Source organism: Protomyctophum bolini (assembly GCF_963924005.1).
Source record: "Protomyctophum bolini genome assembly, chromosome: 17".
NCBI classification, from domain to species: domain Eukaryota; kingdom Metazoa; phylum Chordata; class Actinopteri; order Myctophiformes; family Myctophidae; genus Protomyctophum; species Protomyctophum bolini.
In genome coordinates this window covers 15455946-15483100 of record NC_137878.1, presented here as the reverse complement: position 1 = coordinate 15483100, position 27155 = coordinate 15455946, and the positions used below count along the sequence as shown (strand labels likewise).

General features: G+C 41.4%; 1 protein-coding gene across 1 annotated transcript; it reads right to left on the bottom strand.

The window, feature by feature from the left end:
* Positions 1–22: 22 nt before the first annotated feature.
* Positions 23–27155, bottom strand: LOC308331620 (venom phosphodiesterase CdcPDE; the record flags this gene model as incomplete). Its single annotated transcript, XM_080787106.1, has 24 exons — positions 23–196; positions 900–1056; positions 1927–2059; positions 2164–2241; positions 3233–3368; positions 3815–3969; positions 4312–4357; positions 5845–6017; positions 6779–6866; positions 7070–7139; positions 7591–7718; positions 8201–8232; positions 8418–8540; positions 9339–9447; positions 10845–10917; positions 11292–11357; positions 12121–12230; positions 12602–12721; positions 13358–13437; positions 16445–16542; positions 17156–17216; positions 17939–18064; positions 18433–18570; positions 26234–27155. The coding sequence occupies 24 exons, from the start codon at positions 27153–27155 to the stop codon at positions 23–25; spliced, it is 3396 nt and encodes a 1131-aa protein (XP_080643232.1).

Genomic DNA, 27155 nt, shown 5'->3' with positions numbered 1-27155 from the left:
CACACATATTCTAGCAATTCACTCAAGGTTTTCTGTGAATGGCAGCAGTGGGGCGGGTCTTCACCCGTAGCAGTTCTGGGATTGGACGGGTGCTACCCTGGTAGAAGTTGAGTCCTGTGATCCATTCCACATCTCTGACTCGTGATTGGTGGAACCACATGCGGTCTTCGACCCACAGAGATTCAGACTCATTGCCCTGTCAAAGAAAAAGAGCAGAACGTTAGACTATGTCAAAATGATTACTGTGATTGGTAGGGACTCAAGTCCACTACTCTTACAGCTGATTCAGGTAATAATTCAATGGTTGGTATCACAGTTGTTCGATTCTTGCTATGGGAACATATGTTCTTCAGCCATTTTCAACCTTATTTGTATATTATCATGTCAACTTTCCAGGAAGAGAGAGCCTGTAGTTTATATTATATTCCTTATGTCCAGGCTGGTGGTGTGTTGTTGTTTAACGCATGGTGACGGTTTTGAGGGCCCCCCCGACACTCAGCCGTCGGGGGGGGGGGGGGGGGGGGGGGGGCTCAAACCGACAGCTTACTTTTAGGCTACTATTGGGGGGAATAAAATCAACTGCTATGGATTTTTTGTTAAGTAATACAACCTTCAAATTGTGGTACAACAGCTGAAGGCGCTCTACTTTTATTTGAGTTAGAGAGCTCTCCTGGGAGAGCGTTTTATAGGTCTGAAGTTGTTATAAACTTATAATAATGTCATAATAATCAAAATCTACAAAGTAACTAAGGTTTTCAAATAATTGTAAAAAGTACAATATTTGCCTCTGAGATGTAGTGGTGTAGAAGTAAAAGTAATACAAATTGGAAAAACTCTGTTAATGTAAGAATACCTCAAAATTGTACTTGAGTACATTTACTTGACATCGCTGGTCTTACCATACAGCTTTCGGAGTTGTCTGGTCTGTGAGGCAACAGGAAGGAAATGGTTTGTAGCTCTCCAGTACAGTTGTGCACAGGCTCAATTGTGTTTCTACAGCTGGTCAGCACCACAAAGTAATGGGTGGGGATGGGGATGCGTGTGCCTGAGACAAACCTTTAACAGGAACAAAAATAATTAAAAAACACTAGTGATGCACAATATAATCGGTAGCATATAGAAATCGGCCATACCGGCCATAAAAATGCTATATATAGATATTGATGACGCAATACTAATGTGACCGTCAAAGGCTTTGTACTCACAGAGCAGCCAGTCTGCCTGTCTGTCGCTTTTTTCTTTTTTTTTGTATTTCAAATGTTTGAAGGCAGCAGAGGCATTTTTTCAAAAGTGTCTAGTACCTCTAGTCTAGAACAAAAGCCAAATCAAATACGATGTAACAAAGAGAATATTTATTGATTGATTGATTGAATACTTTATTAACAGGCTTTGGGCCAAGCCCCTAGGGCCTAGGCTTTTTCCCATTGTGGTCAGAATCGGAATCAGTCAGAATCGTTATCGGCAGATATGACCCTGCAAATTTTCGGAAATATCGGTTATAATTTCATAATCATGCTCCCCTAAAAAACACACTTGGATATGCACACCCGTAGCCAAAATATTTTGTTCCAATTGCCTGTTCGTTCCAAGGGATGTGGCTAATTATTTAATGTTGACCTTGATGGTAACCCTGACATTTGACCATTTTCATCCAAAAGTGAATCACCACTTTGAGGAAGTGGAAATCTATGTTGTGCAATACAGGTCTATCTATCTAAATACACCCATCTGTTCTTGAGATATTTTGTTTGACTGACAGACTGCACATAATACAATATTGATAATATTGGTTGTGGCTCATCATCACAGATTTGATCATCACATGGACACAGCCAAGACACGTAGCCTACGTCTGTCCACACTCCCATAAATAGTATCATGTGCGTCTGTCTGCGTTGCACACTCACATGAACATATATGACTTACTGCTGTATCTGTTCTGGAGTGTCATACTGTCCATCATAGTTATAGTCAAAGGCAGGTCCCGTCACTGCATTCACTCCATTATACTGAGAGGCGTACTTCTTCAACAAGGTAGAATGGAAGTAATCCCAGATCTCTGTGTGTAGAGGGAGAGGTAAAGTAGAGCCGATTATGACTCGAGCCAGTCAATTATAACATAAATAAGATGTCCTACTTCATGCTAACAACAGGACCACGTACTTTTGAACTCGGGGTACATCGGGACGAGATTAGTCACCAGCAGTGCGTCATACTGCTCCTCTGCAGTGTTGTTCAGGCCTGCCAATCATACAGATATTTATATGAGATGAGCCATTAATGAGAAGCTAGACAGGTATGTAGGCCTATAGCATGCCTGGGATATACTTGTTTGTATGTGCAGTGCAACTACATATACAGTAAATCGCCATAACACCATATTATGTCATAAGTACACAAGCAAATGAATTACAGGGCTGAATCCAAGCTAGACTGAACTGGGTGTGACTGACAGTACACCGCCGCTTCACCTCCAATGTATGAATGAATGAACCATTGTAAGCGCTTTGAGTAGACATGTAGTGCATAGAAAAGCGCTATAAAATGCAATTAATTATTATTACACCTGTTGTGCATTTACCTAATAATGCAAATCAACCGATCAATTGGTTTCAGGGCCCTGTAGAGGTTCAGGAGGTTGAGTGGCCGTTTGAGAAATGGAAGGTTCAAGGTTCAATAGCTGGCTCCCCCTGAGTTAGTGTTGAAGTGTCCTTGAGCAAGACACTGAACTAACTGCTTCCAATGAGCAGGTTCCAATGAGCCTTGCATTGTTTCCTCTGCAATCGGTGTGTGAACTGGTGAATTTGGATAATGGATAGTGTACTGTACCATTTAGCTTTTGTCATCACAATGTCATGTTGCACTTCACCAGTATGACTGTAGGTGAAGACATTTCTTGGTAAGGAATTTAATATCCCCTGACTACTACAGACACAATGATTATAGGAGAGCTATACAAGAAATAGATGAAAGGAAGAAAAAGCTAATGGTGATTAGCCTAGCTTTGGGCCAGGCACAGTCTGGCCCAATTGGATGAACCATTGGAATGGACTGCTTTGATGATTGATTACCGGTACATACAGTGCTGTATAGTAAAAGGTCTCTGAGTCAAATTTCAATGGAACTCGATGAGCTTCTCTAAGAATTACTGAGAATCCTGGCAGTGAGCACAGGTTCTCCGTAACAATTAACTATCGCAAAAGAATGTGCGTGTTTGTGTACGTGACCGTACTGGGCGGGTAGAGGAAGGAGCGGGTCAGGTTCCCAGCAGCAGCGTACTGGTCACATCTTGGACTCTGGTCTCCTGGAACTCTGACATCAGCCCTCAGACAGTCTCCAGACACTGCCGGAAATGGGTCCACGTCCAGCTACAAACAGGAAGGACATTTAAAAAAAAAAAAAGATCAACTCTTTTCGGTCAAAAGATGATGTACATTGGCCTGGGCGGCTGGCGTAGCTATCTGGCTGGTAATCCAGTCTGGCAATGTGCCAGGGTTTCGACTCCCGAAGCAGACGGCCTTTACTGCGTCTCACCCCTCATCTCTCTTCCCATTTCCTGTGAGTCTGCTTTCATAATGATTATATCAGTAAAAAGGCAAAAGCCAAAAAATATATCTTTAAAAAAGATGATCTACATAGAGAATAGGAGGGTAATAGACCCCTGGGGAATTCCGGTTAATGGTACTATAGGTATAGGGCATTTGTCACTTTTTGGACAGGTATTTCTAAAAAAGAGAACGCATGCAGGGGCAATTAAAACATTTTTGGTCATAACAACAAACCGCTGCAGGGCACAACAGGCAGCCCCCCTCACCGGTTTGTCCAGCGTGAAGGAGCTCCAGAGGGGCATCATGGTCCTGTTGTTGTAGGCACTGAGGAAGCCCTGGTGGTAGAGCAGGCAGTAGCTCTCTGCAGGCTGCAGCATCCTGGGTCGCCCCAACAACGCATGCCTCTTCTCCACAGACACCTCTGGATAGAGTGGAGCCGTTTGATGTATTAATATATGCATTTTGGGAAATTCTTAGATGTTTGGTTGCATAATAATGGAGACTTTTTACTCAAAAAGTTAAATACGTTATACAGCAAGAATGCATGCAGGCCTCTAGCAGTTTTGCTCATTTCAAAGTGTGGCCTGATGGTGGCGCTAAAGAAAATTACATCCACCAATTCTCACACACACACACACACACACACAAACAAATCCAGGCGATTATTCTGAAAGCTGGTTGTTCACTTTATCAGATTAATAACAGGTGTGCAAAATGTGCACTCTATATTTAATTTGAAGTCCTGTCAGTCAGCTTGCCTTACCCTCTTCTGCTGTCAGATTCAGACGCTTGTTGATGGCATTCCCACTCTGAGGGGGAAAGAAAAACAAGTCTGTTTAATGCAATTTCTGCTCTACTGTAGTGTGTGTGTGTGTGTGTGTGTGTGTGTGTGTGTGTGTGTGTGTGTGTGTGTGTGTGTGTGTGTGTGTGCGTGCGTGCGTGCTTCCTTATCAAAAGGGAGTATAGGAAACCCCACACCATTTTACAGCAGCATTATGTCACATGGCTATTAATTGTAGGGCAATATAAGCAGATGGTAACCCCATGCCCGTCACCATGGTAACCCCATGCCCGTCACCAAGTACATAACTGTCTGTACAGGAATTATCTTCAAGTGATTGTTGAAGGGACACATGCCATGCAGAATAATGGCATAATGTTACGTACAGACACAAACATATTTGCAGATGGCTGAAGGAACTTTGGACTAGCTTTACATTTTTGAAACACGTACTGTTTAAAAATAGGTAAAAAATTAAAAATTAAAATAGACTAGCCCCTCCAATTCTGGACAATAAAAAGAGTGTTAAAAACAAACCTCTCAATCAACAAACGTCTCAATGTCTAAAGATCGACAATATGGATATGCCACAGCCCACAACGTGTGAGGTAGCCTATATAATGTTGTTGGAGAGGATGCTGACTATGTATGAAATGGAGTGAGCCTATGCCCTTGTTTTTGTACTTTATACATGCCAAGATGAGGCAATGGAAACAGGTCTGTAAACAATAATCACAGCAGCCTGTTAAAACACAGAGGGGTTCATGCCGAGGACACCCGATTACAGGATAAAAAATCACACCCGTGTAAACTGAGTGGTGCAACTCCGTGTGGGGGTGTGGGGGCCCCGGAACTTCCAGCCCCACAGGAACGTGCCCAGGGTGCCGGCCCGGTTACGGTGAGCCGCCCCACGTCCGAAACGTTCGAGAAATGACAGTTATTGTGTGGGGGAATTAGCAGACACCTCTCTCTCTCTCTCTCTCTCTCTCTCATTGTAATTAGGCAACAGTGCAACACTATCTCTCTCTCTGTTTCTAGCATAACAGCACCACTTTTGCTGTTGATATGTTTGACTGCAGGTGTATGGAGATTACACCCTTAGGCCCCGTTCAGCCAGGAAGTGTTTTAGCAACTGGCTGTGTGTTTTTGTAATTGTTATCAATGTCAAAGCTGTTTGCTCAGAGCTTTTTCATTGCAGCGCACCTCACATGTTTGCACTCTTAAGCCCAAACCACACCAGTATAGGGACTCCTTGGGACAAAACCGTTTAAAGTTCAACCACACCAATGCAACTCAATGAGTTGGTGTGGTTGAGCCTTAAAAACCATCTCATCCCGACTTGACCCTTTGGTGTGGTTTGGGCTTTATACGTATACGCACCTCAGGTTTTTGGAGGAGCGTTCCTGAACCCCAAGTTCAACTCAAAGAAACAGCAAAAAAGATGCGTCTGACCAAACTACTTCTGGAAGCGACGATGGAGGGCTGGTCTGAGGACAACCTAGAGACTGTACATACCAAAGCGGGACAGGAGCAGGTCAGATTGTCTGCTGGGTCCAGGGACAGCAGAGGACAGCGTCCTGGGGGGCTTTGTTCTGCAGGGTGGCTGGGGTCATGGAAGGGCTGCCTCAGTAAGTGGTTCATACTCCCGTGGGTACCATTGTTGTCAGCAGGGGAGATACCCAGCACATCTGGATGTGAGCGACATATATCAGTTCAACGTTTTTATTTACAGAAGATAGATACATAAAAGAAGACAGTGATGTTCTAAAGAGTCAGAGCCCCAGGCGAATGCAGGGAATATTTTTTGGACTGTAAATGTAAATGTTTATCATTCTTCCAGGGGAAGCTCTTTTTTCCAGTAACGCCCAGCCTCACACTCCCACAGCTCATAGCTTATGGAGTCTAGCATTATTGTTATACTATATTATAAAATTATATACTATCTTACACTATTATTGCTACTACCGTACTTGTTTATACTTGTATATCCCTCTCTGTTTCGCTTTCTGTCTCTCTTGAGCCTGTGATTTGCCTGACGTTTCTCATATTTAAGGGGGAGTTTTGTTTTATTTTAGTTTTATTTTTCGTTTTGTCATTTATTTATTTTTGTTTTGTATTTATTATTGTCAAATCATTTCGTGATAAGATTTTGTTTGTATTTGTGCTGCCAGGGGGATGTGGGGGGGGGGGAAATATATGTCAATTGTTGAAACTACTTATTTGTACTGTAAAGAAAATGAATAAACATATGTTAAAAAAAAGAAAAAGGGGGGAGTTTTCCTTTGCCACTTTCGCAAGGGTGGGACAATGTCGGGTCTCTCTATGTGTAAAGTGTCATGAGACAACTACTGTGATTTGGCACTATAATAGCATTACATTGAAATTGAATTGAATTGTGCAGTACATTGTTCTCCAACATTTCCAATCAACTAAATAGAGAACTACTCACCACACATGAGGTTGTAGAGTTCAATGTTGGCGAAGGGCTCAACCTCACTTTCAGCCAGAAACTTAGGGCCATAACTGAGGAACATGGCCTGAAAATAACAATAAAAGCGTAAGAAATGTACTGATTAAATACAAAAGCAGATATATGCAATCCCCATGCATTGCCACAATGTCAGTGATCATGTGTGATCTATTTTTGTTTATTTTTGAAATAATGAATTTAGGCTAATTTAGGCTATAGTACTCATTTCTGAGCTGAGGCCAGAAGATAAAGAAATGTACAAATACTTACATGCATGCTGTCAGCATCATTGTCATATCCATGAGCCCCACCAGAGCAGAATGTCGTAGAACCCGGGTATCTTTGTAAGACAAAGAATCAGACAGAGAAATAAATCCGACCATGTAGACCGGTGGACAAGTTTATGTTCTGCAGGAATGACGTGCAACCAATCAATCAATATGTTAGCATGTAGTACTGTGACAGTTTTGTCATTTTCGACATTTTTGAAAAGAACCATAATTTTCAACTTTATGTGCTGTAACTGAGGAAGTGTGCAAATGGTGTAGTATAATATCGTATTGATTACATTTCATCTGGCATGTTTGTATTTGAACATGTACACAGTATGTAAGTGCCACACAGGACAATTAACACTTGAACCATGTCCCTATTCTGGGGCAAACAAAATGCCTAATTGGTCAATATATTGTAAGTGGTTACATTAACATTCCAGATTTTACAAGGTACTGAGAATTATCCCATGTCAGATTGATGTATTAACAGCTGGGGAGGGGCGGCTACCACTGTACCTCTCAAACAGCCATTTTGGAGTGACCATAATATTGACGTCTTCTATGCGTCGGCTGTTTGCAAAGTGTAAGCGCTTTGGCAGGTTGGTCTTCAGGTAGGGCTTGATCTTCTGGTCTGGCTTCTTACACTGGAATGAACATTAATATAGAACACTTGAAAAAACATTTTTTTTTCATTGTCCACACAATTTGTGTTGACCAGGAAACCAAAGAACAAATTAATACACGCAGGCTCGATTATCTTAAGATAATCGTCTACTACTGTACAGTAATGCAATATAATTGCTGATAACTGGATCATCTATTATCTTCCCTTTGTATTTCATTGCAATATCATAATTTAAACGAGTGAATGTAGTAATTAATGATTCAAAGGGTCTTCTTTGATCTATACATTTATATATGATTTTTTAATGAAGTGCTAAAACATAAATATGAAATATTCTCGTTTAATCATTACATTTGCTTCGCTGAAATCTTGTTTAGTACTGTCGTCAACCTTGTTTGTTGTGTTAAAGTTACAGAAAATGCACAGTAGCACTTTAGGAGAACTGGAAATAGAGGTGAAATAGATTTCATTGCACATGGTCAAAGCAGAGGAGATACTTACAGTCATGTTGGCCACCAGTCCAACAGAGTCCACTGACAGACAGACAGACAGACAGACAGACAGACAGACAGACAGACAGACAGACAGACAGACAGACAGACAGACAGACAGACAGACAGACAGACAGACAGACAGACAGACAAGAGTTAGTTTATGTCAGATTAATTTATTAAAGTGACCTGAATTTATAATTTGACAGTGACTTCCACAGACTCACAGACGGTGTCTTTATCCCTGGCTCTGATGCGTCCAAATGGTCCCTCGGTCACCCAGTACTTCTGGATACTGCCCACCATGTCCTGGAGAACCTCCTTCCTGTCACAACTAGTGTCCTCCATACCTGCAGAACGTTACATATATACTGTATGGCAGGGGTCTTTTCATAAATGTTTCAGTTCGAGGACCACTTTGCCAAGAGAGACATCAAAGCAGGGACTCGCCCCACTACAATGAAATTGTGTTGCAGATTGAATACTTTCATAGATTTTATACAAAGGAAAAGTATCCATGGACATGCAGGATTTGTCTTTTAAGAGAACAAAAGTTATTAAGGATATTGTTTTTTGAATGCTGTTTATTGGTGTTGTTTATTGAATGTTATAATTCACTGGCAAATACATAATAGACATTTTATTTTACCACATGTAGACAAACTAGTAATTTAACCCCTCTTCGTTGTTTTTAATGTTGCAAAATACAAAGCACATGTTCTTAGTATCGATACAATATACAATCGATTATTGGTATTGCAAGATCGATACGCTTCACATCTATCTATAATATTTTATAGACTGCTTTTACTACAAGATTTAATCTGTTGTTTTTCTCGAATGTTGTTTTATAGTTGTAGTATTGCACTCTTGTATACTTTTATTCTTTTTTATGTTGTCTAGAGATCTTTATCCTTTTATTGTCGTTTCTCCCACATTTTTTATGTTGTTTGCAAAGTTTTTTGGGGATTTAAAAAGTAGCCCTACTATACTATATTGCACTCAGGTGGCGCACATGTTAAAGTACCTGCCCACCACCATGGAGGATATGGGTTCGAATCCACCATGGTGGCTTTGTCGAGTGTCAAAATAATATGATATACTGTACTGTATGTATGCATGTACAATGTATGTAGTACACAACCTACCATGGTCTGCAACTATGATGATGTTGAGACAGTGGTGTAGATTAATCTGTTTGAGACCATTCATGAGCTGACCCATGATCCTATCCACACCCTGCAGGCCCTCTATCAGCTGGAAGAAAACACATCACATCTTAATTCATTGTAATATCTGATATCACTGCTATACTGCTTACTGTAAATTGGTATGGTGCTTCCTACTCCCTTTAGATAAGGAAATGTAGACCATAATAAAAACATAGACACTGCTTGGTGAACAAAGGTTAGTCAAAGTTTACAAGATGTGTGCTTATTTCCATGACCCCAGGATCCAAGTCCCATGCACGCTTTTCCCAGAAAAACATCACAACGGTAAGTAAATGGACCGTTGTAAAATTATAGTAAAAAGGTCAATTCTGAGTTGCAATAGCCCATAGCTTGATACCTACAATTGCACACAATGTTCATCTTTATGACAATGAAATTATTAATTACTAACTGGAATTCAAACTATTGCCAAGTCCAAACTACTCCACAACAATTACTGCACAGCCTACCTCGGAAATAATTCATCATAGTTGATAGGTTTTTTCTTAATAATTTAAGGATTTCTTGTTCCCCAGAGTGTCCTTGAGCAGGACACTGAAACCCTAACTGCTCCCGATGACTACGTTGGTGCATTGCATGGTTATGAATGGGTGTGAATGGGTGAATGTAATGTGCATATCTATGTAAAGCAACTTGGATGAAGGCGCTATAAAAATGCATCATATACCATTTATTTTACCATTTAATGGTTAATGAAATGTTAATACCAGCATAGCAGGGCTGGAGCAAATGGTGCCAGTCAACAGTGGTAGATTAAGATATGCAAGTTAAAAGCAAGGATGAAAAGAGTGGAGAGCGAGAGAGGGGCTTGTTTGTACAGGTGGTGAAAGCTCAAGAGAAATACCAGAACAAGAGAGGAGAAAAGACGACAAGCCAAGACAAGGATCCACTGAAAGTTAACCAGCTGCTTATATTCATTATTATCATTTATTTTGAACACTCCATTTTGGAGCACTGACTCACTGAAGAAAATCATCAAGTTGATGAAGCCCTACATGGGCAAATGTTTGTTCGCCTTTGGTTAAATAAATAAAAAAGACAGGAGAGCAATTTATCATGTGCGTATTTTTCTTCACTTGATTATTTCTGAGTCAAGCACAGTGTTTAAATAAACTGTGGGGGGCCCGGACGGTTAGCTCAACCTCTAGGCTGCTGAGCCAGCCTGACGGCGTGACGCGGGTTCGACTCCTGATCCCGACGGCCTTTGCCGCGTGTCTTCCCCTCCCCATCTCTCTCCTCATTTCCTGTCAGTCTACTTTCATCAATAAAATCGGAAAAAAGCCAAAAAATCTGCATACAATATCCTACCTTTTTCACTGACTCACTCTCTCACTCACTCCCTTAGTCCCCTACTCACTCCATCAGTCCCTAACTCACTCGGTTATTCAGTTATTCATTTTGTCATTCAGACAGTGAGCTTACCCCTCCACTGACAGGACCATAGTTGTGTCCAGATTTATCAGGCTCCTCCAGATAAAGGGTGTAGAAATCCGGCCTGTGGTGACACACTATGATTATACAGTTGTAGCTTTAAAAAAGGAATTACACTTGTGAAAACTAATAATAGGGTTAATGTGATTAACATGAGCAATGTTAGTGGTAATTAATTTGTGATATTATCAAACATAAATAAATAAATAGTGCCAGTCTGACCAGAAGCAGGGATAAAACATATCTCTGCACCGGAGATAGAAAAAAATGAATGACCAGATGGTAGGTCTAAAAAGCTGAGGCATCATGGAAACCCCCAACACCCCTGCTAGTCAAACCCTGGCCTGCAAGGTGCCAGGACAAGAAGAAGGGATCAAGAAGAATTAAATTAATTTTAGTGAGAGTGAGATCCTGCCAGGTGGATTCCAGGGAACATACCTTTGGTCTTCTGGCAGCTGCATCCACTTCAGAAGAGTAAACAACCTCTCCTCAAATGGTATTTTACTACAATCAAAGAAAGTATTTATATAAAAGTATGAACGTAAACCTATGCCGAAACAGCACTTTATCATCATTGTTGCAAATTATAAAACATTTGAATCAATGATACGGATATGAATATACACTCTATCATAGAGATACAAAAAAAATAAATATATATATATATATATATATATATATATTAGGGCTGTCCTCACCATTATGTTAATCAGTATAGTACCCGCGCAGGGCTGTAACCTGTCGTAGTCAGTGTTTTTTTATGTAAACATGTGGGCTAATCAGTATCTGGCCATGTATGGTAGAGACTTGGAAATAACATTAGCATTAATGGGTCCGCGTCAATATGCCGACGGTCCATTGGTCCGATCGACAACCTACCTCAAACCCTCACCCTAACCCTCCTCCCCCGGGGCAGACACCTAAACCTAACCCCAACCCTCTCCCGACCCCCAGCGCACCTCGGACCAATGCTCCTTCGGAGCATTGGTCCGTCGGATCATAGGGTGCTTCCCAGCATTAATGCCATTATGCCAGTATCCTCGAATATGAAATCGTCAGTCCCATGTCACATAGTTTGACCAAACATTTGTGTTTGATTGCTGGTGGTGTTCTGCCCCTCCCCCCTATTAAACAAAAATGTTTGGTCAAACCATGTGACTCCATTGGAAAAGCATTGTGGTGGCCTAAAAAAACGACCAAACATTTGCTTGATTGGTGTTTGATACGTGTGAATGAGGCCTTGGTGACACTCTTTTCAGTTCCTCACCCATCATAATTCCTATAGATGTCAGGGAAGCTGCCGTTGATGTTGACGTCTGACCCTGGCCAGAAGAAGGTCCCTGTCTTCAGCCCCTGGTACTTGGCTGAGTGCCAAATCTACAACGAGGTACATGAGAGCATACACTGTATGAGCAACTTCTTCCAAAATATAGTGACTATACCTAACAGAAAGTCATCATTGGCTCATTGATAGCTCAATATATTAAATATTGTGTCTTTGAGACTTTGCTGATGTCATGAATTTACACCATGGTGTAAAGCAGCCTTTACCCCATGCAAGCAGTCTATTTGGTCTATCAAGCAGTTACTCCAACTGTACCGAGTGTATGTATGTGGCTAGGCTTCCAATTATACACATTAAAAGTTTGTGCTATGTAGTAGCTATCTGTAGCTGCCTACAGTATACAGTAGATGCAAAATCTGGAGGCTGTATTGATTCCTATAGTAGCAGAGCTAGTCAGGCTTACAGGCTGTCCGTGGTACCAGCGAGGTTCGTCCTTCTCTGAGCTGGACAGACTGAAGACAGCATCAAACACCGGGTCGTACATAATGTTGTCAATCAAACCATTGGATTCTGGGTAAAGACCCTGTGGAATGATGGAGGAGAGGAGAGGAGGAAAATGACTCCCGCATTAGCCACAGGCTTAATCACTTACAGTTAGTTGATTGGATCCCCCAGGGCTCTGTGCTAGGTCTGCTATAGTCTTTCCATCTACACCAAATCTTGTATCAAAAATAGACAATCTACAAGCTCATAAGACATAAGGCGTCGCAAGCTTGAGGATTGGCTATTTTCTACGAATGCTCACTCCCAGAATAGGGACGCTATTCAACTAAGTGTTTACTCATTGTACCCCTCAAACTGGGATTTAATTCTAAAGACATGAATTTCTGCCTGTAAGGCAAGGCAAGAGGCAATTTTATTTGTATAGCACATTCAATGTGCTTTACATATACAAAACAATACAATAATACAATTATAAAATTTCATTAGGATGCATTTAACAAAATAAGTAAACATGTATAGATACATACATATACATATACAGTGCAGAGGAGAAAAGAAAAGAGATTTTTTTTTTAAATATAATTCAATCAAAGGCAGCGGAAAACAGAAGGGTCTTGTGTTTTAAAGTATGTATGACTCAGCCATTGATCTCATATGAGTCCCTTATTTTGGATAATTTCAATTATTTTGAGAGGTTGTGTTCTGAATTGCTTACTGTAACAATGGTATAGTGGTTTGGGAAGGTCTTGCTCGGAAATGCTGGTTGCATGTAAGGAGCAGATGTGCCACATTTGCCTGTATGGGGAGGAAGAGATAAAAAAAAAAAACAATATAGTGACGAACAAAATTATTAGTGATTATCTACGAGTACGTCCTGCGATTCATACATGCGTCATTCACTTGCGTGAATGAGCCTGTGACTCATTCATGTTGTCTATACAGCCAAAGCCTCCGTGTTAGTTTAAAGGCTCGACTATGTAAGACTTCTGGTGGGTGTGTACAAACAGGGAAAGTATGTTGTTAAACACACTCCCTGCGATCGCAGTGGAGACCCGCAAACGGGGTGTGGCATTCGGGGGGGGGTTCCCCTGTGGTCACCCAGCTATGGTCCCTGCTGAGGGTCCCCCACCGGCCCACCCAACACTGTCAACCCCATTCCGTCACCTCACCCCCCAGTCCAGTATTTATATACATACACATAAACATTTGGCTAAAGGTTACACAGTTGACCTTTAACTAAACTAACATGTGCACAACAACATATGCAGGCGCTAACTCATGAACAAGGTACTCAGCCCCAGGAAGGTCCACTGGAGGTGAACAGTACACTGATGGTTTTCAAACCAATTGGCACACCCACACCAATGGGAAAGTTAGAATCTCAAGGTACACTCATGTATCATAGCAAAAATACTCGATCTACAAGTTATCGCTTTGCTCCCTGACCACTTTTTTGCTATTTTGTTTTTAATTTGTGAAAATAAATGAATGTAAAATAGGGATGCCACGTTGAATGTGCGGTGTAGGGTGTAGAAATATCGTTGTAAATGAGTTCACATAAAGTACTGATATAGTCAATTAAATTTTTATTAATAACCTTTTGTAATTATTAATAACCTTTTTGGCCTATTGAGCATTAATGGGTCCGCGTCAATATGCCGACGGTCCATTGGTCCGATCGACAACCTACCTCAAACCCTCACCCTAACCCTAACCTCCCCCGGGGCAGACACCTAAACCTAACCCCAACCCTCTCCCGACCCCCAGCGCACCTCGGACCACACTGTTTGGAAACCACTGCAAACTGTGTAATAAATTAGTAGCAGAGTAACTGTAAAGCCTGAATTCTACTTTGTCGTTAGCGTTGTGAACTTTTGAGCTTGTAGAGCTGCTATTTTGCGAATAAGGAGACAAAATCAACTCTAAACACTGACAGGAATTGTGAATTGATTCATAGTGGCACCTTATGCAATTCATATAATTAGGATACTAATACTTACTTTTAAGTATTTTTATGCCTTTATAAGTGTCTGTCTGTCTGTCTGTCTGTCTGTCTGTCTGTCTGTCTGTCTGTCTGTCTGTCTGTCTGTCTGTCTGTCTGTCTGTCTGTCTGCCTGCCTGCCTGCCTGCCTGCCTGCCTGCCTGCCTGCCTGCCTGCCTGCCTGCCTGCCTGCCTGCCTGCCTGCCTGCCTGCCTGCCTGCCTGTAATGACCAGTGTTTACAGCTTCCATGGTGTGCATGCATGTTTATAAGGCTTCTCTCAACTTTCCATGGTATTTCTTTTTTGGGTACGGTAAATATTCCCATAACGAAAAAAACAAAGTGATAATTTGTTAACAAAGGACTAACCCAATCAAAAATAAGTGGCCATATGTGTTTCATCCTGTGATGCTTTCATTACTCACCACAGAGTTGATTACCAACAACACTGACTGAGCTGCACTGATGTGGAAAAATATTTCACTGGAGTGTTGATTACAATGTCTGGATTGTCCAGAATCTCTTCACATGATCGAGCTTTTTCAGCATCACTCACCAGTGTGCATGTGTGTCACAGACTCTATTCTTCTATTTATTGGACCCTGGATTTGTCTGTGTATAGTTTATCGTTTATTTATTTAACAGTGACAATGCACATTAATCAACACGTCATTTTGCAAATCCATGTAAATGGGCCAGAGTTAGCCATAGGCTAATTTTCATCTGTATAGTCCCTGAGGCTCTTAAAAGTGGTAAAAAACAAAAACATACAAAACAAAAACAAGTAAACATAGTACAGGGGGCAGAACAATGCAGTGAATAGTGACAAGGGGAGCTAGTAATAAGTTAATTAGTTAGTGGCTCTGGTCAGAACTGCTTTCTATAAATACATTTGAAAGTTCATTTCTAGTGCTAAATATTGTGACACAAGACTTGTGACCTGAGACTGCAGGCTGAAAACGGCCTGTTTCCCATTTTGCTGGTTGGCTCCCATTTAGGACTGCAGGCCGATTTTTGCTATATATTGTAGATGACAACAAGAACCCCAAAAGGGGTTCCTGTCCTGAAGAGCATGATAACACAGCTGTTTATTTGTTAAGATCTCCTTTATGGTATATTCTTATTCAACTCATTAATAAATAATTATGACCTCCTACTGTGCCACAACGTTCAATGAACCCTTGGTCTCGGGCTCCCGGCTAGCCGTAAGCAACTTTATACAGTATAAATTGCAATTCCGCAAGTATAAGTTGCAATTCCATCCACTGACAGTACTCATGAGACAGAAAAGATCAATATTGTATAAAACAAAATAAATATTGCACCTCTACTTGGGTTATCTTCATTGTCTCTGTAAAGCCAATTTGTTTCACAAAAATCATAACATTGTCATGTTATGAAATCTCTGTGAATAAACTCGTCGTTCTTTTGCTGTGTTTTACATCTGCATAACCTGTGTTCTCATTTTAACCAGGCGTGTAAGCAAAGTGGTTTTGGGGAGCGCTCGTTTTAAATCACTCATCGTAATGTCTATAACCTGTTGAAATTGCACATGTGCCGGCCGTTGAGGGATTTAAAACGAGCTCTCCCCAAAAGCATTTTTAATTATTAATACAGATTCAACATTTCTGTCTAAGAGGGCTGTCTATGGTAGGAAATGTAACTTGGAGGTTGAATAAGTTGCTTGCGCTATACTGTATAGGTCTCGGGCCCTATTTAACGTTTTGGAGGTTTCTGGGTATCAATTCTTAATCAGCAAAATGATTACTTAAAAATGTCAACACTTTATATTTGAACAACAAAGGTAGAAGTTGCCACTGACTGAGCTTGTCCAGAACAGGGATGAGTTTGCTCCATGTCTGTTGGTATTCTGCCCTCAGGCCATCTAGAGAGATCAGGAGCAGGGGCTGCTGCTTGTAGCTGTGGGTTAAAACACATTACAGTGAAGACCCTTTCCTCTAGTCCAGGGGTCTTAAAATAAATCCAGCCCATTGTCCCCCTAGCTGAGCGAGAGAGAAAGAGAGAGATGAAGCATTGCATACAATTGTGTAGCAGATGACAAAAATGTCATAGATTTTATAGACTGTAATCAGTGTTGCAACAAATGCATGTTTTTTATTTTTCAAACCTCTTTGCCGAAAATCTACAGCTCACAACGCTACGAGGTGTTGTGAGCTTGCTATTTTCGGCTAATGTTCCTCAGAATAGAGATGCTAGGGTTCAAGTGGTTAATGTTAAAAAATAAATCCTATCACACAAAGATTTGGCGGATTCCCCTATATTAACTCTGAGGACCCCCCGGACCCCCCTGTTGAAGACCCCTGCTCCAGTCATCATGCATCTATCCTGAATGACTCCAAAACCCAGTACAAAAGCCTGCGCACTGACAAAATGGTTGAGGCTCATATTGGATGCAAAATATAGATGTATACAAAAGTGAAAATAGTGGGGAAAAAACAGAGTGGACATTTGGGTCATCAGACATGCTGATGCAATTCATCATCAGTTAACGTATACTTTTATTTATTTTTACCCTGCTGGACATGTGGGTGTTGAGAGGTCTGCACATTTATCCTCCACCCATTCCGTCTCTCCTGCATTGGAAAAATAAACAAATGCAGACAAGAGCATGACTGATGGGTTAGTGTTGGGGGGAAAGACAGCAGTGGTCTTAATTGCAAATCACTAAGCCACAAATGACACACAAAAGATTGCATGTTAAAATATTTGTTGTATTATAATATATATTTTTTTAATGCCAATGATGACATGTGTAAATGAATGGCCGATTCAAGTCTGGCAATACAAAACAAGGTGTACCTAGGCAACTATATTGTTCATTCATGCTCATTGTTGAGTGGAAAGCTCAAATAATACCGGTAGGTCCAAAACTTACCTTTCAGGATTCAAATTCAAAGATAGCAAAATGTACAAGCTCAAAACGTGTCACTTCATGCTACATTTCAAGCTTGTGGATCTGCTACTTCTTCTGCTTTTGTGTGCTGCTGTAGTATGATCATGTAGATCAGTGGTTTTCAACCCTTTTCATATCAAGGCCCAATATTTATTTTGCATTTGAGCCACGGACCAACATGAGATAGCCTCTCAGACCCAATTGGATATGTGCCTGTATCCTCCATTTCCCACATGGTTGACATGTTTTGAAAGCATGGCAGACATGTTCTGAACGTTTCTATTTGTGCATGGCAGACATATTCTGAATGGTTCTCTACGTTATTATCATGCTGTGGCATCAATGTTTCTCTACAGTAAGTTACCATGGTGATGGCATCAATGTTTCTCTACAGTACAGTACCATGGCAGACATGTTTGTAGTTTGTACAGCAGTCTCCTGATGCCAGGCAGTCATCAGAACAGTGACACCTGCTCCCAATCAGTCTCTTCTCTCCACAACGCAGCTTGCTGCACTCCCACTGCTGGGCTGAAATACACACCAGGTATAAGCTTAGCAATTCATGAATAACAAAAAAAGAAGTATTGGATAATAAAACAAAGAATGATAAACTGATAGTTCCAGGCAAGTAATCAAACCGGTTAAAAATAAAATACTCCCAAGAACTGCACCGAAAGAAATCAACAAACTATACAATAAAAACTCGTCAAACATTAGCCAAATTGTCAAATAAAATAAGAAAGCAGATTTTGATTTTTTTGCTTGGACAGGGTGGGATGTCAAATCTGATTATTTTTATTATTAGGCTGTCACTGCCTGACAAGGTAACCAGTGAGTTAAATAAATAAATAAATAAATTCTAGTCAACAGGTCAATTATCAGGGTGGCAGGCTCACTAGGTTGCAGGCAGATGTCATGGTAGTCGTAGCAACAGTTGTGGTTGGTGCCACACTGCATGTCACAGCTGCAGGCTGCATTCTTGTCATCAAAGGGCTGGTAGCAGCGATTCCTACAGGATGTATCCAGTGACTCCACTGTAAAAAACAAAGTATTATTACAAATATATTTATAATTGATGGTTTTAATAATTCAGTCAGACAACTCACGAATAGATTTACCAATATTTATTACAGAATGAGTAATGAGTGTGCATATGATAGTTGACTTGATATTTGGCTCTGCTGGATTTTCTCGATTAAGCACCAACATAAAACATTAAGAGCAGGGAGATAGATATACAATAACCCCCCGCCCCCCCCCATGGGGAGCATAAATAGCAGAGCCCACCGGTGATGCTGGGGTGGTGGTGGGAGAAAAACATCACATATAACCATATGCAGAGGAAGGCAGGAAGAGCATGCAGTCTAGTGAGCTTAAGTAGCCCGCCCAATTGGTCAGCTGACTGCCGCATCGGCGAATGACGTGTGGGACTTGCACACACTTATACGCCCACCTAGTAATGCAGCATGTTAACCCCTTGAGTATAGTATGCGCCTTTGAGCATGGCATGAACCCCCTTGAGCATGTCTGCATGAACTAACTCCGCAAGCTATGTCTCATTAGTGCAGTGGAGAGAGGTATAGAAAGACAAGAGTAGTAAGAGAAAGGGAATGATGGGTAATGCCTGATGTATGCTTCAGGCCGTGTTGCTTCTGTTGTGATGAAGTAGGCCTATAGAAAAAATGTGACTTATAGCAGAGTGTGCAAAAGGAAATGGGACCATGCTGTGGCCTCATCAGGTTTCATAAATTAGAGTCTCTTAAAAGGAACTGATAATTAGAAAGTTGTTGCTGTAGTTTGACCTTTGGTGTTAATTCGAGCTCAATCCTCGAGCATGATAAATGTTGCATGTCACCATTAATATGAACAGTGAGCAACATGTAGCAGATATGTCTGACTGTGCATGTTTGAGTTGGGGGGGTATGGGGCAAAAACTGCCACGGGTAATCCTTCCCTTTAATCAGCTGCAGAACCTGTAATTATTTTTAGCCAGTTAGGGACTGAGACACTAATACTGTGTTTGTCTATCCATTATAAAATAAGTATGGTATTTTAATGGATCAAAGGTGCATGGTTGTAAGTTAAAAACTGGACTCCCACAGATAATTCGTAGGATACCTGGCACATGAGTCCTGCTGTGATCGGGGTCATCCCTAGACATAGATTCAGCACTATGATCCCTCAGCCCTTACAGTTCTCACAGAATCCCATTCATATTGGTGTGCTTTGAAAAGTTAAAAAAAGCGACTTGGTTGTATTAGTTATGAGGGATTGAATTTAGTATCCATTTGCCTTTAGTGCATGTGCAGTGGGTGGCTGACATAATCCAAAATGGCTAATGTCTTGGGCTGAGTCCTCTTCTCTGTCATCATCAGCACAGAGTCAAGCTCTGTCCCTATCACCTTGCCAGCCCGCCTAATCAGTCTTGAGCTTTTTCACAATAAACACTCCTTGGCCTAAAAACGGCCATAGCCGTCATGACAAATGTGATGAGGTCAGCATGATAATGGTAGGGTCACATATAAACCTCTATTTAAAAAAAAGCTCAATACCGACAGCCAGTCAGCAATGGATTCATGAATGTATACATGTATAATATTTGTATAGACAATATTTTAGGCCAATAAAAAAGACCATATATATACCAAATTTCCCACTCCACTAGTCTGACTGCCGGACTACTGTTCTAGACACAAACACTCACACACACCTGCACACTATACACTACTACCTTTACACATTTCTTACAAACAATATATAGGAGATGAACTCTGGACCTGCAGGCACGAGTGGCTTTTAGTTATCTTCACTTACTACTACTATCACTTACTGTACTAGTAAGTGATTTTCACATTAAATAGATAAGATAACCTTTCTTCCTAACGGTCAATTCATTGCAGACTTGCCAGACTACTTGACTTTGTTACTTCAGAAGCCTGAAACATGACATAATCATGACAGAGCGTCATGTGAACCATGGATGATATACTTTGTCAGTCACATCACAGGTTTACATAACAGGTGTAGTTTACAAGTGTAAAACAGGCATCCAAATTTGCCTGGTAAAAAAATAATATATAAAAAAGGGTTGGCTAGCTAGCACAGCTGACATCCTGACACTAAAACCTCCCTACACAAAGACAAAATTAGACTAGGCCTACACAATACAGCCTTTTAAAAACTCTTTCCAAAATCTTGTTAAAACTCTTGTAGTTATGTATTAGAGGCAAACACACTACTTTATTAAACTATTTTGTTTGTGGCAACTCACAAGTACCGTAATAGCTCACTGGAAAATCGTGTGGTCCAGCTTGAGATGGTTTTAGGCATCATGGAGTTAAGCATGCCTATAGGTCTTTTAAGTATAGGCCTACTTGATTTAAGGATCCTTTTTCCCATTTCTATCAGAGACTCACAAATAATGTTTGTACAAACGTACGGAGCCCCTGAATGGCCATGCATTCAAAATATATATTTATCTTGTCCGTACAAGATAATATCTCGTCCGTACAAGATATTATCTTGTAATAAAATATATTTTGAATGCATGGCCATTCAGGGGCTCCGTACTAACGAGTAGGTTGAGTGGTTGCAGTGATGTGAGTGTCACTCATGACTCATGAGTTGTGGTTTAAATAATTTGCAGAAAGTGGCCTGTTAGCTTAATGAGGCTCAGCTGGTATGCGTCCATTGAATTCGCAAGGGACTTTAGATTGAAATTTGAAGCCACACCCTTCGTCACTTGCAGACTCTGATTGGTCTGAAAAAGTGTGTGTGTGTGTGTGTGTGTGTGTGTGTGTGTGTGTGTGTGTGTGTGTGTGTGTGTGTGTGTGTGTGTGTGTGTGTGCGCGCGCGCGTACGTTCGTGCGTGCGTGCGTGCGTGTGATTGGTTTAGTTGAGTTGTGTATGCGATATCTTCTGCATTGTTGACACAATGCAGTCCTGATTCTGGAGGTGGCAGCCTGTGTCTTTGATTTGTGCATCGACCAGGCATTTTAAGATAAACATTCTAAGTACCAACCATTAATTTGAATCATAACAAATCTTGAGAATCGATGTAGATTTTTCATACTAATATTTGGAAGCCTGGGCCATGTACATAAACTGACTACGACAATAGCTGGCAATTAAGACAAAGAGCAAAACCAACAACTTGTTAAATACTGCTCTGTTTCGACTGTTATGCAGTTTGTGGAGGAGAAGGTGCCATGTGTATCCTTATAGGTGCCCATGAACTGTAAAATGTACTGTAATTTGCAGAGTCATATAAAGAACAAAAGTGTGTGTGTGTGTGTGTGTGTGTGTGTGTGTGTGTGTGTGTGTGTGTGTGTGTGTGTGTGTGTGTGTGTGTGTGTGTGCGTGCGTGCGTGTGTGTTCATATCCATCTGCTATATATTAAGGCATGTGAGTCTTCAGTATACCTGTATTATTATGACAGTCCCTCAGGGCAAGGCCCAAGCCCAGTCCGAGACCCAGGATTGTAGTACCTGCTACTACAGCCATAGCCCACTGCGCATACACACACACACACACACACACACACACACACACACACACACACACACACACACACACACACACGTGCACACGAACACGAACAAGCACATAAGCACAAGCACACGTGTTATCTTCAGAAGAAGACATGTAACCTCTAGTAAAATCTGTGCTATGGTTTTGTCAGCAAACTTTCAGCTATGAGCATCTGGTCAAGAAAGCATCAAAGAACACTAGAATAAACTAGTAACCACCAGGTTATTTCCACTAGCATGCCGTAAGGCCAAAAGATTGATTGATTCATTCATTGTTTTTCTGGAAATTCCTGATCAGTCTACTACAACAGTAAAACACTGGCAGCCAAGATCACTTTTAGCTCAAATATCTGACTTGTGCACCCGCTGGTGCAACCTTAGGTTGCAATGCCATGTCTCAGGTTCGAATCCCAATCCCGATGATCTTTTGCCAATCTACAAGCTTGCAATGCTGCGCAATTAAAGCCTGCATGGTGTGCTTGTAGATCTGCAATTTTCACTAGTTTTGGTCCTGTGCAAACATCTAATCTCTCTTTTGGGTTTCGACCCACTAAGCTATAGGAGACCCTCCTGTTCGACTACTACACACTAGTCAAATTGCCATTTAAATGATTTTTAAAATCAATTAAAAGAGGCCTGCAGTAGCAAATCAAAAGCAGTGCTTGTTGCAGCCCAACAAATCCAAAAAGAAGTCAACAGTCTGAATTTTTAAACATTATTTCAAAATGAATCTCCAGTCCCACCAAAGCTATTTAACATACAGCACTTGTTACAGTGGCTAAAAGCCTAGCTCCCGTAGCATTGGAATATTTTACTTACCATGAGCTTCCGTCTCCTCTTTTCGCCACCCATGTCTTCTAGACACCAACACACACACACACACACACAGTGCAGGTGTGTGTGTGCGGCCTTTATACTGTTCACCTTTATACTGACCTCTGGAACAAGGTGAGAGTGGCTTTAGATAACTTAGTAACTGATTTAATAGATAACCTCACGTTTCTACCTTTCTCCTATATGATCACGTCTTTGCTAGTCCCAAAAGAACAGATTCCGAGCTGCGCTACTGAATCTGTCGGCAGGGGCATTCGGAATGTGTGTACAGTACATTGGGGATTAGTGAAATGAGAGGGATGTGTCCGGACATGTGTACTGGGAATATGCTCAGTTCTTTAGTGTGCGTAGCGATCACGTCACATCACAGAGCGCACCAAGTGTGGCTTAGTTACGATTTGTTGTTTTAACCAGTTAAACATGGGCCAAGGTAAATGATGAACACTTGTATGGCGATGTACTAAATGCTTGCCTTGCGAGCTTATACATTTTGCCCCCAGGGAGCGCTCAAGACAATGCACTCAAAATGAACAACCCCAACTTCTGAGTAGGGCCGGCCAGTGCGGACACTGAGCACACCTGGGGCGCACCAGATTTCCGAACGAAACACTGAATATACGAACAATGCCTTAACTGCCATAACTGCGAAACACATACGAAAACAATTAACTTCGCCCCTTCGTGCTTGATCCCCAATAATAATAATAATAATATCCCTAATCTCTTAATCTAGATAAACATTTTAAATTAAATACTACTAGATACTTGATTAAATAGCAGGTATGCTATCAAAATATAGTTACAGTGAAAATCTTGAAATGCAATTAGATAGCCTAATATATAATATTTGATCAGTTATTGTATGTTTGTTTTAATGATGTAATCAACAAAGTAGGCTAACTAATAAAGCTGACAATAACTAAAAATAACTAAAATATTTGTCTGAGGTGTGGTGGAGTAGTATCATAAAAAATAAACATTTAATGTCAAACAAATGAAAAAAGAGAATAGGTGTTCAGCATCAAAAACAACAAAAACACACAGAAGTCACTTCTGGTCAGAGGAAGGAGGATGCAGGCCCGAAGGCAATTAACCCACAGTGCCTAGAGCCTCCAGGTGCCGCCAACACCTGCCACCAAAAAAAGAAAACAAAAATCATAAAAAAATACACACATACATTAGAGAAATCTTCATTCCTACTCTCAGCTATGGTCAGGAAGTGTGGTCATGAAGACGGATGGCTGGCATCTCCCTTAGAGATGTGTGAGAAGTCCAGTCACAAGAGAGACTCGGAGTAGAGCCGAGCCGCTGAATCTCCGCTTGGAAAGCTGGTTCGGGCATCTAATATGGATGATCACATAACCTCCCTAGGGAGGTCCTCACTGCATGTCCTATACTATAGGGTCGGACACCCCGGGTCAGACCAAGGACCAGATGGATGCCTCCTGAGCGTCTCCCTAGGGAGGTCCTCACTGCATGTCCTACTGGTCCGAGACCCCGGGTCAGACCAAGGACCAGATGTGGGGGATTACATCTCCATAATGGCATGGGAACACCTCGGGATCCCCTTAATATGTTCCTCTGGAGAGGGACGTCTGGAGCTCTCTGCTGGAACTGTTTCCCCCGCGACCCGCCCCCGAATGAGCAGTTGAAGATGGATGGATAAATATACTTTTAATTAAATTTCAATTACATCAGATAATTCATCAGATAATTGTGCCAGTTTAACCACCTTTAATCTAACGTCCCTATATTTTCCATGTCATTATTGTCATCTTTCACATCTTTTTTTAAACAATAAAAAAAAAAGTCTAAAGAGTTAAAGATTTTCAAATGTTTACAACTTTTTTTTGTTCGTTTGATCGTTGTGAGCTTGTAGATCTATTTTTGGCTACATTTCTCTTTTCTTCTTTTTTAAAGCAATGGGTGGGGGACATAAGGCTATGGCTCTTTGGGGGTCCTTAATGATCTTGCGTATGGCATTATCATTTCATACACAGAGCTGGAACCATGATGGCAAGGGGAGGGAATGTGGAAGTTGAGGGAATGAGGAAAAAAAACGACACTTGTGTGAAGTGAGGGGCACTCTTATCATCATACATCATCACATACCGTGCTCAGTCAATCAAATCATCACATTCCGTGGTACACCTGGGCATAGGAAAGTGGGGTGGGGAAAGGAAAGGGGGGAAAAAGTCCATATGGGTGATTCTGACTGTACAGTTTCAACTGTATTTTGTGTACAGTAGGCCTAGTTAGTTAGTTACTTTATTGACACAAATGTATAAAACATTGGGTCCAAACAATAATAAAAAACCCATGAATCAAAAACTTTAAAAGGTACAATACATTAAAATATACAATACACAATACAGAATCCCTTTACAACAGGAGCTTTCTATTGCTCCACAAGTGACAGGCAGGCATGTAGCTTATGCAAAATCAATACCCTCCAATAAGAACTCCAACACAATCAGATTCCTCTTTCAAACTATGAACACAGTCACAGCATCCTATTCATCATTAGAGTACCATTGTTCATCTGCTTTCTTTATTCCCCCATACAGTGCTGACAAATTACTATTCGTAGCCTAGTTTGACAAGCAATTTAACATAGGTTAAACAGCTTCGATAATAATTACTGTTTTTGATTTTGTTTTTAATAACACAAGAAAAAAAACTTTTGGTCCAGTGACAAGTGCTGTATGCGGGCTATGAACTTTCAAACAAAGCAACAGTCTACTCTGATCCACAGTCGTCAGATTAGACGTGTATCAACACATTTAGCAACACATAGCAACACATGTAAAACAACATCAGTTATAGAACCCACTTTGTGAGTTGTTAATAAAGTGAAAGTTACGTTTACGCAACATTTGTTCATCTAAATGTTGTCCGGAAATGTCTGAAAGGCTATCATAAAACTTGCGGGCTTCCTCAGGTGTGGTGAATGTGAACGTCTCATTCTTAAGCATGACTCTCAGTTGCGCTGGGTAAAGCAGTTTGAATTGTATGCCTCTCTCGTATAGCAGTTGCTTAACAGGTTTGAATGCAGCACGCTTCTTGGCCGTTCCCAAACATAAGTCCGGATAAAGCCTCAGTTTGCATCCCCTGTACCTCATCTCATGTGTGAGGGCCCATTGCTTTGCCTTCTCTTTCTCCGGGAGCCAGTGAAAGGCCACGACGATGGGGCGAGGGGGTTGTCCTACGTGGGGTTTGTGGCTAACAACTCGATGTGCCCTGTCCAATTCTGGAGCTTTATCAAAGACCTCTCTGCCCATGATTTCTATTAGCAGGTTGGACACAAACCTAATTGTACTTTGGCCATGCTCACTGTCCTCTGGAACATTCACCAGCAGAAGGTTAGCTCTCCGAGACCGGTTTACCATCTGATCAAACCGGTCATTCATGTTGGTATATTGCTCTTGCAGGTACTTATTCTGCTCTAGCAGGTAATTGATATTTTCTTCCGCTGTGGCCAGCTTGTTGGCATTCTGCTCATGGGTGTAACTGATAGTTGTGTTTGCTAGCTTGGTAGTGTTCTGATCTTGGAGGTACTTGATAGTTCTTTCCGCTGCAGCCATCTTGGTAAAGTTGTCTCCGGCCAGGGATTCGGTCGCACTCAATCGTGCCTGGAAACCAGTAACTATGTGATGTATCTTATCCGTATTTGGTTCCAGGACGGTATCCTTCTCAACAATGATTACCTTGGCCTCTTGCAAGTCCGTTTCTTTACACCCGCTGTCCTCAGCCTCCTTCTTGTCTTTGGCTGCAATCATCAACAGCTGGCGATTCCAGGCTTTGTTAGCGTTTTTCATTTGGTTCTTAGAGATTACTGCCCAGCGTTCCCCTGCCTTCTGTGAGTCCACATAGATGGTTGGAATAGTTTCCTTTGCAACACACAGAGCCTTCAGGGCGGTCTTGAAGGGTTTCTGATCAGATCCGTCCCCATCCTCATCACTGCCCTCTTTCTCTGATACGTAAAGCTCATCCGTTGCTACTGGCTTTGTCTCTTCAGGCAGGCTGATACTATCACTCTCAATGGTGGTTTTCTTGGCCTTCTTGTTTTTGGTGCCACTTTTCGTCTGCCCACCCACTTTCACTGCCTCTGTCTCTTTTACCTGGGATCTGGAGGATTCCAGGTAGAGCACAGTGGGGAAGATGAGGGTGGCAGCGAGCACCTGGTACCAAGGCGGGCCAACCAGCAGCACATACAGTACATACAGCATGGAGGCGCAGCATGCTAGAAGTGTCAT